At 36.7% G+C, this 16,371-nt stretch overlaps 1 protein-coding gene and 1 long non-coding RNA gene across 2 annotated transcripts; one reads left to right on the top strand and one right to left on the bottom strand.

The window, feature by feature from the left end:
* The first annotated feature begins 393 nt into the window (after positions 1-393).
* On the top strand, positions 394-3,332 carry LOC136276766 (uncharacterized). Its single transcript, XR_010717335.1, has 2 exons — positions 394-641; positions 2,515-3,332. It is a non-coding gene; the product is annotated as an uncharacterized lncRNA (long non-coding RNA).
* Positions 3,333-6,063: 2,731 nt separating this feature from the next.
* Positions 6,064-15,672, bottom strand: LOC131778112 (ubiquitin-conjugating enzyme E2 Q2-like). The gene is made up of 14 exons (XM_059094498.2): positions 15,392-15,672; positions 15,183-15,290; positions 14,979-15,080; positions 14,023-14,094; positions 13,038-13,090; positions 12,795-12,888; positions 12,364-12,448; positions 11,477-11,537; positions 10,744-10,834; positions 10,285-10,343; positions 9,466-9,514; positions 8,816-8,914; positions 8,246-8,315; positions 6,064-7,910 (listed from the first exon to the last, which is right to left on the bottom strand). Exons 1-14 carry the CDS (start codon positions 15,548-15,550, stop codon positions 7,879-7,881), a joined length of 1,134 nt encoding a protein of 377 aa, XP_058950481.1. The 5' UTR covers positions 15,551-15,672; the 3' UTR covers positions 6,064-7,878.
* Between the last annotated feature and the right edge of the window lie 699 nt (positions 15,673-16,371).

Genomic DNA, 16,371 nt, shown 5'->3' with positions numbered 1-16,371 from the left:
AATGCTAAGTTACTACTAATTTCCCTATTCTTTATCGCTTCAAAAATAGCCTTGTAAGCGCGAGTAAAAGCCAGATCTAAAATAACAGAACAATTACTCTTGGCACTTTTCATCTCAACGGATAAAACCCATCTGTAGCAGATCTAAAAGGCAGGATCCGAAGTAGTTTTCAGACGCCGAGAGAGGCTCCTACCTTGTAGTACATGTTGTTTTGTTTGTTTGTGTTTTTTCAGTTTTTAATCCGTTACAGCTGCTAAAGATCATTTTGCCTACTTCAATTAAGTGTCTTACAAAAGGGGGATTGAGACAGTACTTAAATCAATAACTACCTTTCAATACGGGAGACGTTAGATTGTGTAGTTCTGATATTTTATGTCTAAAACAGAGGGAGTTTAAAGGGAGGCTTTCAGTAACTGAATGCTGAGGAACAGGTCACTTGTTATTAGTCACCCCCCTGAAACACAAAACTTCAACTTATTCTGGTTTTGATAAAAATGATCTAAACTACAATTTTTTCCGTCTTCTAATCTAACCTGTTTTTAAGGTGGCATCCCCTACCCTGGAATAACCAACAGAGAGATTTACAAACTGCTTACGTCAGGATATCGAATGGAAAAGCCAGCAATATGTTCTGATGAGCTGTACGTTCAACAGTACTTCTCACTTGTTTAAGGTTACTGTTGCATCAACAAAATAGGGTGCCTTCCGGAAAATCCTCCTTCGCGCGCTACTTTTATAGAAACCATAGCAAACTCTATATCGCTGTAAAGCTTATAAAATACAGATTATGGAAACAACAAAAATTTTCACAGTTCTTGTTTTGGTAGTTGTGCGAGCCTTCTAACACAACACTGAGGGTGTTTGCTTTACTGAATTATCAGCCTCTGTGTTACCGCGGACCTCGAAACAAACTGGACAGTATCAGATAATAGTCTAACAAAGTGTGTGGGGCTTTTCAGATAATCCTACTAGATCCTGAGAAAATCTTCTCTGAAGTTGGACCTCAGAAATTATTCTGGTTGTTGTCACTCTCCGGGACATAAGGAGAGAAATATTACGAATTTCGTCGAGGCCTCACACAGTTTTGCACGCTAATACCTGATGAACATTTTGGCAAAATTCATGAAAATCCAACAAATCTACATACCCTGATAATTCGTTTAAGTCGAGGTAACTCCCGTAAAAACAAACTGAGGTTTTGGCCTCCAAAGAAATTCACAGTTTCGCTCTTCACTCAAGCGCGTGTAAGTGCGGTTTTGCCGCCTACTTATAAAACATAACATTGAACCCCCCCTGAAAGTCTCATGACAAAGACCTCCTTTGAAATTCGCGGGAAAAGTCATTTCGCGAACGAGGAATAGGAATTGAACGAAATCCAAAATTCATCAGGAAAAGCGGGAGGAAAAGTGGGCAAAGAAAACTAGGGAAAAAGGAAAACTTAATTTCGATTTCTTTGCCTCGGGCTCCCTTGCGACTTTTCTCCTTTTGGCCGTTGATGAAGACTCTTATTTCTCGACGTGCAAGACGCGACGTTAATAAAATATGCAAATCATGATCCTAGACGAAGGTCCGCGGCAAACGTCAACAATCTGATTCTGACACCTTTCACTCTTTTGTACAGGTTTCCCTAAAACGATCTTTCAGTCGTATCTCGCGTCCTTTTTAAGAGTTTACATTTATTACGGCAAATTACATATAAATAATTTCTCTACCTAAAAAAGCGAAAGTTTGTAAAATTTTGACCAGATTTTGTTGACAGTGACCTTAGATAATTGACGTATTTATAATTTTATTTAAAGTAACAAACCAAGAAACGTTCTTCTTAGCTATTTCCACTGACTTAATCCTCTTTAAGGTTATTTGTGAGGTCTTAATAAAATGTTCAATTCAGCATCAGTGATACTAATATAGACACTGTTATTTTAGTCAGGTTTTATGAGAAGTGAGATAGTTATAATTAGGGAGTGAGAGACCAAATTCTATGCATGAAACTGAAAGCTCTTTCAGTTAGAATTCTTCATTTCTTCAATATATGCTTCGTCCCTCTTATCTTATTTAATCACATAACAGAGTACCATGATCGGGATAAAAAAATAACTAGATAGCGAACAATCTTTTTTTTGTGATATCGTAATTATTTTGACAACGATGTGGCCAAAACGTACAAAAAGATGTAGACCTAATAAGTGTCTTGAACGGTAAATTAAAAATTATTTATACTGAACTAGGTAGCGGGTAATTCTTCTTTATGATATCATCGTCATAGTAGTAACGATCTGGCCAAAATGCCGGTTCAAGATATGGATCTTATCAGGTTTGTTTTAGAGTATGTATTTAGTGAAAGCGCTCTGACCCTATACATCGTTTTAGGGCCAGAGGCGAACTTAAATTGATTGCAATTTTCTACCTGCAGTTTAGTTACAAGTTTCTTGACGAACAGTCAACAAGACAATACAGATGTCACTAAGGAACTAATCCCTCCAACATTGATCAGATTACTTTATATCTAATCAGATACCAGTTGATGTTAAACTGTTGGAAGGCAGACCCAGAGGAGAGACCATCATTTAAACAGCTGGTAACAAGAATGGAAGAAATGATGACGAGGGACTCTCCTTACTTTGATCCGAATAAAGACTTATGAAAGCGATGCCTCCAACACTGAGACAAAACCCGAAAATGACCAGCTACTTAAGTGATTAGTGTTTAAATTAAAACGTTCTCAAGAGAAAGATGGTTGTGTAGTAACAAGGGAACTTGCTTTTGTTAGATGAATGTAAGTTATTAGTACAAACTGTAGTCTGCGATTTGTCGTTTGATTTTCCAAACTTATATTCATAGTCCGGGGCAAAAGTTTAGAAAAAGTTGCAGGATAATTGTTCCACGGATACGTCCCTGCTTGTTTGAAGTGTAAGCCGTAACGTTTAAAATTATAGAAATGTATACCGTGAAATTACCAACATAATCATATTTATGATCATTAGTGAATTTGAAGCTACTCTCTTTTTACCTCCACTTCACCGTGGAATGTTCAATAAAAAAACCGTCGACAACATTTTTAGCGTTAGGAAAAGAGGAAAATAAATACAGTGCATTTAAAGGGTTGCAGATTAAAACAATATTTCAAGAGACAGTGTGAAGCTCGCGTAGCGGTTGCAATAGATTATATACTTTACATAGCCTTACTTACTGATGTCCTTAATTTTATGAATTGCGAAGTGAAGACAAATGCCTCAAGCATCAAAGAGTATGACTTAACTGAGGAATGTTACCAGGAGTAAATTTTTGTAACTAGTTTGTGTTTTAAAACTTAAATAAACAGACAAGATCGACGATTAAGTGTTTTCCTTTAAAGCTTGATCTGATTGCATCCTATTTGAATTGGTCGACATTGTTCGCCCGTGGATTATAGTGTTTCTGACAGCTGTCAATCACATTGTTCGGAATGCGCACGCGGTCCAAAAAAATAGGAGTTTTTTCTGTAGTCGGGGTATCGTCTCGCATGATGATTAGATATTGTTGTGTTTGCATCCAAGGTTTCAGTGTTTATTTAAGCATAAACACCACATCTGGCGACGAGAATCAAGTATAGAACACACAGAGAACACTCCAAAAGGATCTAAATGGATTTCCGAAGCGATTTCCAAAGAAATTTCCAAAGCGATTTCAAAGAGATTTCCGGAGCATTTTCCCGCGAAAACACTATGGCAATTTCTCTACCAAACTTCCCACCGTTTGAAGTTCACCTCGATGGAACTGCAGGCCTGAGATGGAAGAAATGGCTAGGACGATTCGAGAGATTAACCATTCGAATGGGAATTTCCGATGACAAGCAAAAAAGAGCCCCTTTGCTGCACTACGGCGGTCCAGAGGTCGACGAGATCTTCGACACGCTTCAATACGTCGGTGAAGACAAAGATTACAAAAAAGCCGTCGAGAAACAAACCGCTTACTTCTCTCCGCAAGTCAAAGTAACATACGAAGTGTACAATTTCCAGCAGGCCAAGCAAAAGGATTGAGAAACCCTCCACTGTTTCCACACACATCTGAGAAGCCAAGCGAAGAACTGCGATTTCGCAAATCCAGACAAAGAAATCAAAGAACAGATCATCTTGAACTGTAAGTCAAATTCCCTACGGCAAAAAGCTCTGCGAGAAGACCTCGACTTATCTGGCTTCATAAAAGCTGGTAGAATTAAGAATTAGAACGGAACAGAATGAAACGAAATACAAGCAAAGGAGTTGGAGAATCACGATCAAACCGTAAACGCGGCAAAGTTTAACAAGAAAGGAACCTCAAACAGCGCCATCAAAATCGCCAGGAGTTACACACTCGCTACGAGTCACGCAATCGCAGCAACTCCCGAGAAGACGATGGTAAATGTAAGAACTGTGGTAGACCATACCCCCACAAAGACTCATGCCCTGCGAAAAACAAGAAGTGCAAATCCTGTGGCAAACTAAACCATTTTGCCCGTGTTTGCAGAACAAATCCACCTGAGTCAGCAAAACACGTCACGTTTGAAGACACGGGTGAAAATGACGAATATGTTTACACGGTAGGCGGTGACAAGCAAAAAACTTGCAAAGTCAAAATTGATGGAAAAAAAATGGAAATGATGGTCGACCCTGGCGCATCGGTCAATCTTATGGACGAACGCACCTACAGGGAGTTATACAAACGGAAGGTACCAGAAGCCAACAAACGCAGAATTTTCTCCTACGGATCACCCACACCTCTACCTGTTCTGGGAACTATTGAGGCCGAAATATTCGTTAACACCAACAGCACATGGTCGACCCTGCATTCCGGCAAAGGCGCTTCAGGAAATCTCCTGGGTTTTAACAATGCTACAGAACTTGGCGTGCTCAGGATCATCAACCAAGTCAAACCTGACGAGACCTGTCCCTAGTCACTCATTACTCAGAGATTTAGAAAGCCAGCTCTTCGGTGGAATAAGCAAAGTAAAAGGAAAAGTCATCAAGCTTCACATTGACCCTGACGTCATATCCAAGCAACAACCGCACCGTCGAATTTCCTTCCAAGTCAGAAAGGATGTCGAGATGGAGTTAAAGCGATTAGAAGAGCTAGACATCATCGAGACCGTGACAGGCCCAACGCCTTGAGTGAGCCTTATTGTCATAGTCCCCAAGAGGTCTGGTCAAGTGAGAATATGTGTAGACATGCGAGAGGCCAACAAGGCTGTTAAACACCTGATGCCGACTATAGACGATCTGGTTGCTGACCTCAACGGAGCGACAGTTTTCAGCAAGTTAGACCTTTCGTCTGGATACCACCAACTGGAGCTGGCACCAGAAAGTAGCTGCATTACCACATTCAGCACACACGTCGGACTCCGAAGATACAAGCGCCTCATGTTTGGAATTAACGCTTGTTGGTGTAGGATAGTAAAGTTCTCTTAGCTCAACTACAGCCCAGCGGCGATCTCAAAGGCAAACAAGGCTTCTTTTAAACCTGAAAGATTTTGTCCTACTTGTGCGATAGAACTAGACAATCGAAGCAAGCAATTGAACTTTGTGACAATTAAACACGTTCTAGTTTATCGTTTTTAGCTATTAGAGATAAGTTGTTCAAGTCGATCTTTTAGATATACACATATCCAAGTTTATAATCAAGAAGGGGAGAGATGTAGTGTTTCTGACAGCTGTCAATCACATTGTTCGGGATGCGCACGTGGTCCAAAAGAAAAGGAGTTTTTTCTGTAGTCGGGGTATCGTATTGCATGTTGATTAAATATCGTTGTGTTTGCATCCAAAGTTTCAGTGTTTAATTAAGCATAAACACCACAGATTTGACCATAACCATTGATTACATTTTTCAGGTCTTCTCTACGAGTGACTGGCCTGTCATTTCTCCTTACAGTATCACCCCTGAATCAACTGCTAAGGTAACGAGAATAAAGGAAAATGATGATCAATCTAGGAAGCTCCTGACAGTCGAACAAAGTCTCCTTATAAGTACCAGAGCAAATGTAAAGAGAACAGTGTGGAGAATATGAATGCCAATATTAGGATGTAAAGAGATTGAGGGGAACAACAAGGTAAGATAATAAAATATCCCTTTTATTCTTCACCAGCAAAGGTGGCACTATATACAATACTTACTATACGACTAACAGCAACCAACAACCTGGAGAGCTAGCAAATTCAAAGCTCTAGAAGAGACTTCTAGTAACAGAACTACGAAAATTATCAACTGCCATGACAATAGATGAAACTGAAATCTAAAGAAAATATTTCAAAATCAACCAAAATTCTCCCATCTCTCCATCTACTTTTAGTGAAAAATACTCAAGGGTGAATTGGGAAGGGGAGGGAGTGGGATTTGCACTCTAGCCACAATTTTACTACAGCTCCCTCTAACTGGACCCTCAAGACCTCCCCCCTCCTCCCCGTTTGCTTTTCCTAGCACTGTGTACGCGTATACATATCCTGCTTTCTAGGTTAACAGAAAACACTTCTCTCTCCATTTGCAAAAAGTTGGGAGACTGTAGAGCTGTATACTAAGTTACACATTGTATTCTCTACCGTGGAGTCGATTCTGATTTTTCTATCAAAACGAGAATGTACTTGTTTTATAAATACACGTGCACCATGCAACTGCTCCCAGCTGCACGCAAAACATGTGCGGTAGCAATAGGGAAAAACATTAGAAAGACAAAACCTTTTGCACTAACCTCCACATCTGCCCCACTGACCTGAAAGGGGGGGGGGGGGCGGGCTCTCTTGGAATGTGTTTTGGAGAATTTTATTTTCCTAATGTATTTTTGATGAATGGCAAACTTTTTCAAAACAGTGCGATTTCCAAAGGAAAGAAAGAACAATAACTGACGTACCCTAAAGACCAGTCCCCAAAGAAAAAAAAAACCCTGCCATGTACACGTTAGTGGAATCATTTTTGCCTTGACTGCAGTTTCAGTAAAGGTGCCATAACCAAAGAAAAAAATGACAACCCAGCTTTGAATAGTTATAAGAATAGAATAGAAAGGAAAAACCTTTAAGTAATACATAAAGTACCAGGGTATTTTTTCTACATAGTTTATGCTAAACTTCAACAAATTACCTATAATTCCCAAACTAGTACATTATCACTACAACAATCTGTATGGATTTCTTTAAAGTTAAGAAATTACCTATGCTGGGCTTCTTCTAATCATTGCTACTCCAATCAAAACAACAGCGCATTGCAGAGACGCTAATGTGTAAGGCAGATGGCATGTACAAGTATGGTTGCATAGCAATTCATGGACTTTCGATGAATTTTTTTTGAAACAAAACTCTACATCTAAGTAACAATGTACATGACTATGGAGGATAAAGAGGTACATTCACTACTCCTCAGACACTGAGCATTGAGGATATGCACATAAATGCACCCTTCCTCTGAGACAGTGGGCATTGAGAACAAGCAAGTACATGTACCACTCCTCAGAGACAGTGGGCATCGAGGATAAACAAGTAGATGTATCACTCCTCAAAGACCCTAAGGTATGACGAAGGAGGGGACATGAAACAAATTATTGGCATCTGCTTCACACATGTAATGTCAGCTTAACATCATGCCTTGCCTTTAAGTTCTATGTCATTACATTAAATTGATCCACATTATGAACTAAATAATGTAATGTAAATCAGTTGCCATAGGACATGCACATGCAGAACAAGTTGAATACAACTTCATTTAAGTAAGAAAGGAAAAAAGAAGACATAATTGTCACAACTACCATTTTGATAACGCTTTACTTCTACTGTACATATTAATTATAATTTGGCTGAGGTTTCATAAAAATATGGTGTGTAGACAGACATCAAAAGACATCATGTATTCTATAAGATAAATCACAAACATTGAAGCCTTTCATCCTTCGTGTTTAGGTGGAGTGTACCAACCTGGGAGGAGAGAAAATATTGTGATGAGAGTTTAGAGCTGATGAGAGTTTGGAGCTGATTACAGTCTACAGTAGTAGTGACATTTAATGATGCCATTGAGACAAAGTGGTCATTCAACATTACTAGTTGTACCTCAAAACTCTCAAGAACTTATTTCATTATTTCTTTTTCAAGCTGCTACAAATTTTTGGGTAAAATTGGTAATGAGAATTTCTCATTAAAGCAAAACAAATTGTAGCTGGTGAGTCTTGACCCTTTCAATGCCACTCCAACTTTTGGAAGTAAGAAGTAATCTCCTAGAATACCTAAAATAATTGATAATTCATATCTCTTACCATTTTTCTCATGGATCTGGACCAAAGACCTGAAAGACTGTTGAGCTCGAACTAGACTGTAGACCCCTGGCTGTTATTGAAAGACACAACAAATTGTGGTTTCCTTCTACCACATATTTATCTACCACATTTTTGCACATAATGAGAAATAAACAATAAAAGATAAAAATATACTTTTGAAGAGGCTTAATGTAAAATACTGGGAGAATCTGACTCTAACCAAAAGTTGCAACACTTATTTATGTACTTTTTAGTTAATTCATATTTTATCATATATTTATTGTTATTAAAAAAATAATAATATTATTTTACTTCACTACATTAGTATTGCTTTATTTCTATTCAAATAGTTTACAAATCTGTAAAGCAAAATCTTACATGTACATGTGTGTAGCAATTCCTTAATGTATCCATTGTATATTCAATTATTTGTAGCACAAGCACATGTAACTGAAGATGACATCACTGATGTCGAGACACGTTCTCCAAACTTAAAATTTTTTTTTCAATCACTAACTACCCTGTAACTTATCTGGTAGTGAATTCGTTTGCCAAGAATCAACAACCCACCTTTTTGTTTTCTTGGAAGTTTATTCTTGCTTTGCCTTTCACTAATGTAGCAGCAATTTGCATTATAACAGCCTCAACAGTGTATGCACTACTCCAACCCTGTAACAAGAACACAAAATCTTGCTACTGTGTAATGTTATACATACAACTTAATAAATGGTTTGACATATACTTGTAATAGATGCCAAATGTTTAATTATTCTTTGTTACACATATTGAATAAGGGATGTATTATTTCACCTTCATCTAGTATTTCTAGCAATTTAGCTCAAAACACATGAATTGGCCTTATCTCAGAAGCACATCAATCCCATATTCCATGTGCTGAAGACAAAGCCTTAAAAGGAAACAAGGGCCAACAAAAGAATCTGATGCACTTCACAGTTTATGGCACCTCTTTTCCACAGACACCTTCCTTTATTCCTTCAGTAAACCATATTAGAGAGGTTTGACTGTTCATACATGCACACTTGTTACACCTGCATGTACAGTGTTAAGTTGTGTAATCACTCATACATGTACAGCATCTCATATTGTTTCAAGTTTAATTACTATATTTATAATGGTAGAGAGAAAATATATCCTAAAACATGCCATAAAATCAACAACATTCTGCTTAACTGAATTCATTATGATGCCAGATAACAAACCTGGGGTGTGAGCAGTTCCATGCAAAGGGCTCCCCCACTGAGTACATAACTGTTGGAAAAAAAGAGACATCATGTACATCAGTAAGCTCCAAAGAGCAGCAAACCAAGCCAGTAGAGCAGTTAAATCATTAGACTATCTTATCAAAAGAAACTGTTGGGCAGCACTGGCAGGCAATGATGTTTTGTCACAGGTATTTACTCCTTTTTTGATTCAAACACTTTTCTAAAACAAAGGGTTGAGTCACTTTCTCAAAAGGTAGTAAAATTCACAACCAGATGGTAATTTATCTCCTTTTGTCAATAAAATTCAACTACATCAGTGATTTTGTATAATTATGTACTTGTACAGTTATAAGTGCCTTTAGGTGACAATCAGAATTGCTGGGTTAGCTACATGTACAGATGTATGTTGTTTAAGGATTGTAAAAATCCCTTTCATCTATGCACAAATCAACTAAAGACGGATTAGTCATTGTTCCTTTATTGCATTCTAAGACCCTCTAATAAATGTTACCCCCTGTGCATGTAAAGTACTCATGAATATTTCCAACACATCCTGTATCAAAATATTCATTTTTTAACCCACCAGTTGAGCTTAAATAATACAGTTTTTGATTTTCAGATGGTCATTTAACTACACACATGTTGGTTTATTAAATAACTGTGAGATACATCTACGTTTTGATGTGTTTAGAATAAGAATGCCTAAATTGCATCACCATCAACCTTAACATCAAAAGGATATACTTAAAAACTGTACATGTAAAAATGTAGTTATTATTCCTAAATACTGATAATTGTCCCCAATATTGGACTTACCCTGCTGTTAATACTGGATAAATGACTCTGACAAATGGGGGATCAAATGGAAACTTGTCCTGAAAAAACAGTCAGTTACATTGATATGTATCTACCTCAAATCCTTTAGTTAAAAAATTAAGGCTCCTTCTAGATAAATGTACTGTACACCTAGAAAGACCATGAAGGAAAGGAACAAGCAAGACTGAACAACTGGAATATTTGTTGCAAAACAATTCCTGTACTTTAAGTATATTGTTGCATATAAGCCTTGGCCTGCATATTGAAAATGATATTGTACTCAAAAAAGAGTCAGCGGTGAAGGTAAATTATGACCTATGTAATTTGTGAAAGATGTTTTTACCAAATTTTATCTCCTATTTTTCCCCTGTCCTGCTATGTAATAATGTCAAATATTTTGCTTATGGAGAGGTAATTACATATTTACAAGATTAATATTCTAAACATTACAATACTTACTGTAAAAGTCATGTTTAGCGACACATGATCTGTACCCTCTTGCCCTCTAAGCTGCATTAGATCTTTGTGTAATGTACTGTCTGGGTCAACTCTATATTGAGAAAAAATTATTAGTTCCTCAGTTATCTAATAGTTAAAAGTTCTTGATTCTGTTTTTCTCACACTGGTGTGATTTGTTTAACCTCATAATCATTCTTATCACTTTGTTTGCAGCATGGTGCATTTTGCTAGCTGCAATAGAGATTTTGGCAATTTAATATGGATTTATACCTGACTGTGTGATTGTTCAGATCATTTTTTTTTGTCTCTTTGTTTTTCAGTTTTTATTTTTCAATGCCCTACTGTAAAGTAATAATTATTATAGAAATAGAGTTCTTGTTCATGAGCATTAATGTCTTGGACCTTTCTCAAAGTAAATTTAATCCCCACCTAGTTAGCGACTTGGGCTAAAAAACTCTTGAGTCATGCCCAAAACATAAATGCTGCAAACATATAATTATCTAAATTCTTGTTTTATCATCAAAGTCTAAAAAAATGAAAATAAATGTTGAAACAAGTTTCAAAGTTTAATTTCCTTTCCTTTAATAACTGGTTTCAATTGAAAACTTTCATAAAAAAAGAAAATAATTGAACTACAGCACATGAATTCAACTAAAACTAAAAATTGAAATACACATTCATGATCAGTTACATGTACACATGCCTTGTTAAATAAATTATTGAGCCTACACACCTTATAATTTTTATTGTCCAGTCATATAAGTTGTCATCATTGAGGCACACAGAATATGTTCCTTAAAGGAAAATGTCATTTTGAACAATAAGTATAGGAAATCGTATGAACGCGAGTGCATTTCGTGATTTATGGGCACGAGTGATGTTTTGAAAGTTCTCAAAATTGCACGAGCCGTAGGCGAGTGCAATTTGAGAACTTTCAAAACATCACGAATGACAATAAATCACGAAATGCATGAGCAGGTTCATACGATTTTTTATTTATTATATTCTCGATTTTTTTATAATTTGGTGTTCAAATTTGGCGCTTCCCCTGTGTTTCCATGGCAACTTCTCCGTATTGCACTCTATAACCTCTATTGCACTCTATAACCTATTTATGCATTCATCATTGACCAATCAGAAACGCGATATTTTGTTGAGTATATAATAAGTACATGTATCTTCACAATCAAGCAAAAGAAAAAACCATTTCATCCTGTTAGTTTCTCTCATAACCACTGCACACATACATGTACTTGAAATCCAGATACATGACTTGTACATGCACACAGAATATCATCAATAGAGAAAATATAGATAAAAATTGTTTTAATTATTAAAACTGTTGTAATTATATACCTGTAATATTAACTGTTATAATTATTGTTATTTTTATCATCATTATGATAATGATTATTTCTGTTGCTGTTTTTTGTTATCATTATTACTGTCAATATTTTTGTTACATGATTGTATACCTTAACTGCAGTAGGAATTGTAAAAAAGTTACTTTTATTATTAAAGAATAATGGAGTTATTGACTGAAACATTTTGTTACAGTGCTATTAATTATTAAAAAAAAAAGGAAAAAATATTTTAAAAAAGCGATAAAGTAAAACAAACCTGTCTTGAAACTCTCAGATCTATAAACATCTCGAAGTTCTTTCATTAATCTGTCAGTAGCTTGGATAGATCCACTCACTGTCCCCTGGATGAAGTTAATAACAAAACACGTAAACATGTAGTCCTGACTTTGGACATGAAAATAAATCATTTATAAATATACATGTATTACATAGCTTGCCGTCCATAAAGATAAGTACCACTTACAGGTAGTAAAATAAATATCCTTTTGTGTGGCCATTGATTTTCAAGCGAAACCCACTTCATACCTAATAGTTTTTTATTTAAGGTCTTTTCAGACAAGTACATGTACAGGTATGCTGGAGATCTGGAAAAGTAAAATAAACCCTGTACTTGTCCAAAGGGACAGGTGAGTTGAAAAAAAAGTTTCTTGCCTTGAGTGAATATCATTATTTTCTAATCAAACCAACCTTAAGGTGGTCTTCCCTTCTATTCACTCGTATCCTTTCCAATACTGCATAATTTGCTGCACCAATTTCCTGCAACTCTTTGTTAGAGTCTTGTCTGTTCAAAAAAAGCACATCACAATAATAATTATATCAAACATTTGTCATCAATGATTACAACAATAAACGCTTTGCCACAAGACTTGACAAATAAAAATGAAAAGAAAAAGAAAAAAGCACAAGTTAAGTGTACTACACAATACTCACTCTGTATCTTCTTCCATTTCATAATTATCAGAATCCTCACTATCATCATGACCCTGGATCAATTAAAAAAAATCCCAAAATTGAACATTAAATTCATCTTCCTCATTTGAAAAGCATATGCGTATATCAATAGTTACTATAAAAACTCAGAACTTTACAAGATTAGATATAGTAACATAACAATTTGAATACTGTTTAAAAATACCAAATTTTATTCAGAGTTTTTGCTAAAAAGGGGGGGGGGGTGCTTGTTGGAAGGAGGATGGTAAAGCAAGGCAGGGGGAGGGGGGGGGCCTGTTAAGTTTTCCTATCAATGAATTGTAACTTCAATTTGGCTAAATATTTTTGAAAGTAATAAAAACAAGAAACAACAAAAACTACAACAACATAATGCAGACATATTTAGTCAATATGGAGTAATAACTGGATATCTCCTGTCCTGATTAAGCAGTAGTGGAAGCTTAAACAGTTATAAATAAGCTGGCAACAGAAACAGGTCTTCCTTGTATCCATACTCATTCAAGAGAGTTAGGAGTTAAAGGGGATGGTCATTTGAGGTGGATGCTTGTTTTCCATCATGGCCTTGGGAATGGGCCCTTATTTGCTTATCTTCTAATCTAGGCAAGTTTCAGTTAGAAGTGTATCTCGCAAAGATTTCCCTCATTTGTTCCCACTCAGAAAAAATTGAAGGTTTAATCCCATTTTTCAATACCTAATCATATTTTTTCCTGAGCATACCTTCTTAGTGGAATTTACAGATATTTCAGGAATCTGAAACTATGTACCAACCATGTGTATAAGTTGGTTTTTCTAATTCTCCCATGATGAAGAATATCGTTATTGTAAATTTCTGTAGTTTTAGAAGGTTGTGCCAAAGAGCCCAAAAATAAAAGAGACAATGATACCTATGCAGTCTGCCTAGGGGATTACATACCCACTATACTTGTGTATGTGCATGTACAGAATTAAACACAACATTTTGTACCTCTTCTAAACCTTCATCCTCACTTTCCTCATCTTCTTGGGATGTTGTTGACTCCTTTACCTCAACATCTTCCTGAAAAGTCGAGACGAAACAATTTAGTTTGGAGAGCATGACACATTCAACACATTTTTTGTTGACAAGAACATGGCTTTTGTCTGATATACTATAAATTTATTCCCAATTGCACTGTATCCAAAAAAAAATTACGAAACAAACTAATTTCTAAGTGTACAACCAAGACAAACATGTCTGTTAGGTGTCTGCAAGTGAAATCTTAAAGTGCAGCTTTAGGTGATTGTTCAGTCGATGTTGCAGAAACTACAGTACTTGTAATATTCTCTTCAAAAAGCATCAGCATTGATTGATAGAGTGATTGTTTTCCACTTTACAAAAATTGAACAACAATTCTATTTAGACCAGGTTTGGTACTGGATAAGAAACTTCACCACGTAAATATTTCTCAGGAAAATTTTTAGTGTGAGTAGTTAAGAAGACAGAGGAAATCACAAGCAGCATCACACTGCAGCATCGCGTTGCAATGTCAAACAGGGGTAAAGAAATCCAAGATGTAAACAAGCAACAAATTTCATACATGCTAATTAGCAGCCACCGAACGCTCTCATAATTCCAACGGAACAGAGAGCTTTCTCGGTTCATTCACCTCACTTTTTAGAGGACACTTTAGTTGTATTAATTATTACAGGATCTCGTCTTACTCCATCGACATCATCAGCTTACAGGTCCACTTCCGGTTGAGACCCTCTGAACATAAATACCCTTTAAAAATTTGACGTAACCACAGGAATAATCATGCGATGTCTCGACATGATTGCAACTAATTAAAAACTGAAAGAAAAATTAGGTGCTGTCGTGGTCAATGGGTGAAATGAAAGGACATCCCTTCTTCTTGAGCCAAAACGATTGGAAAGTTATGAACATCAGATAAATGAACTTACGTGTATGAGCTGTACAAGATCAAGGTTGTCTATGTGCGATGGTACAGGAAGGTCCTGCCATTTATACAACTCCTTCGCCAAGTATTTTGTTGATCGAAGAAGCTGACATATAGAAAAAAGACTACATCAGTTTACGTAAGGCCATTCTTCAAAATTATGCGGGAAAATGTCATCGAAATTAAAGAACGAGTGAACTCATCTTACCAAATTGGGTGCTGAAGGCTCAATACTACTTAAGAATTCGAGTATCTGCGCGATTTTCGCATCTTCGCTTTCAGCAAACCACATCGGAGGTGGGTTAGGATAGGATTCCTGTTTAACCAACGGCATAAAGAAAATTAGAGCAGCTTTAACATATTCTTTAAAGGATGTACGATTCTATCGATCGTAACATTTAGTCAAAGTTTACTCACAAAGATATTGCAGTGGACTACATGTTCGCCATTTGTTGCGAGGAATCGGCACGTCACTTCGTCCAAGCCGTTGGCTTCAACGCGGAAATGCTCGTGCCGTGGGCCAAAGGTTTTTTCCAGGATACTAAGCTCCCTCTTAAGCTCTTGGAACTTTGACATTTGCCTTGCTCAGGCAATAGCGAGAGCTATCTACAACTAAAAACAGTTCCCATTAACAAACAAGTTCGTCTGTATATGAAATTTCGCGAGTTTCGCGTCTGTAGATGGAGAGTCGCTGTTTTGAACCGCTGACCAATCGAACAAGGAATGGGTGATTGGGTGAAAAGGGGGGGGGGGTGGGGTGGGGTTGTGACTTGAAGGTTGTTTTGATAGCAAAGGAAAGGATCCGTTTTTTTCGACAGGGAAGTTAGAAGGATTTTGAGGGGGCAATATTGTTGTTATTGTCGTCAAGATATTATTTTATCTTTTTGTTCTTTTTAAGTAAGGAGTTGGGTAACACTGTCTTTCTTTGTCTAGCCGAGAGCTTGTGTGTCCAGTTTCAAATTTAATTTATCCTCACTAGATCAATAAATTAGAAAATCTTGCCTTCAGGTAGATACTCGGGCGGTGTTGCTTTTGGGAAAGTGAACAGCTAACTAGAAAGCTGGGCATTAGGAGTGAACGATTCATAAAACGTTAATACGTGTAAATCATGTCCCATTCTTGACAAGAACAAATAACCCTTAAAGTTTAACTGACTATAATTGTACTTTTCTGGAGCGCAAATTACTGTGACTTTGTAAGCCAAAGAAATTGAATACAAGAAACGCATCTTATTACTAGCCGGAATTAGTATATAACAAAACGGCGGATAGCGTTGAAGGCGCGCCTTGATTGGCTTATCAAACTCCGAATATCTTTTCCTATTTATCTCCGAGCAACGCCAGCGGAGGACAATTAGCGAGTTTATTTTTTGCTCCAGCTGTAACAGTGCCAAGTAT

This window comes from Pocillopora verrucosa, chromosome 4 (assembly GCF_036669915.1).
Source record: "Pocillopora verrucosa isolate sample1 chromosome 4, ASM3666991v2, whole genome shotgun sequence".
NCBI lineage: Eukaryota > Metazoa > Cnidaria > Anthozoa > Scleractinia > Pocilloporidae > Pocillopora > Pocillopora verrucosa.
This window is presented reverse-complemented; position numbering and strand designations above follow the sequence as displayed.

Excerpts from the sequence above, each read along its gene's own strand:
- LOC131778112 (XM_059094498.2), bottom strand. The coding sequence starts at position 15,550 with ATGTCAAAGTTCCAAGAGCTTAAGAGGGAGCTTAGTATCCTGGAAAAA. Across the intron at positions 13,091-14,022 it reads AGGATGAAGGTTTAGAAGAG|GGTCATGATGATAGTGAGGA; the intron begins GTACAAAATGTT and ends TAATTGATCCAG. Across the intron at positions 10,835-11,476 it reads TGGACAATAAAAATTATAAG|AGTTGACCCAGACAGTACAT; the intron begins GTGTGTAGGCTC and ends TTCTCAATATAG.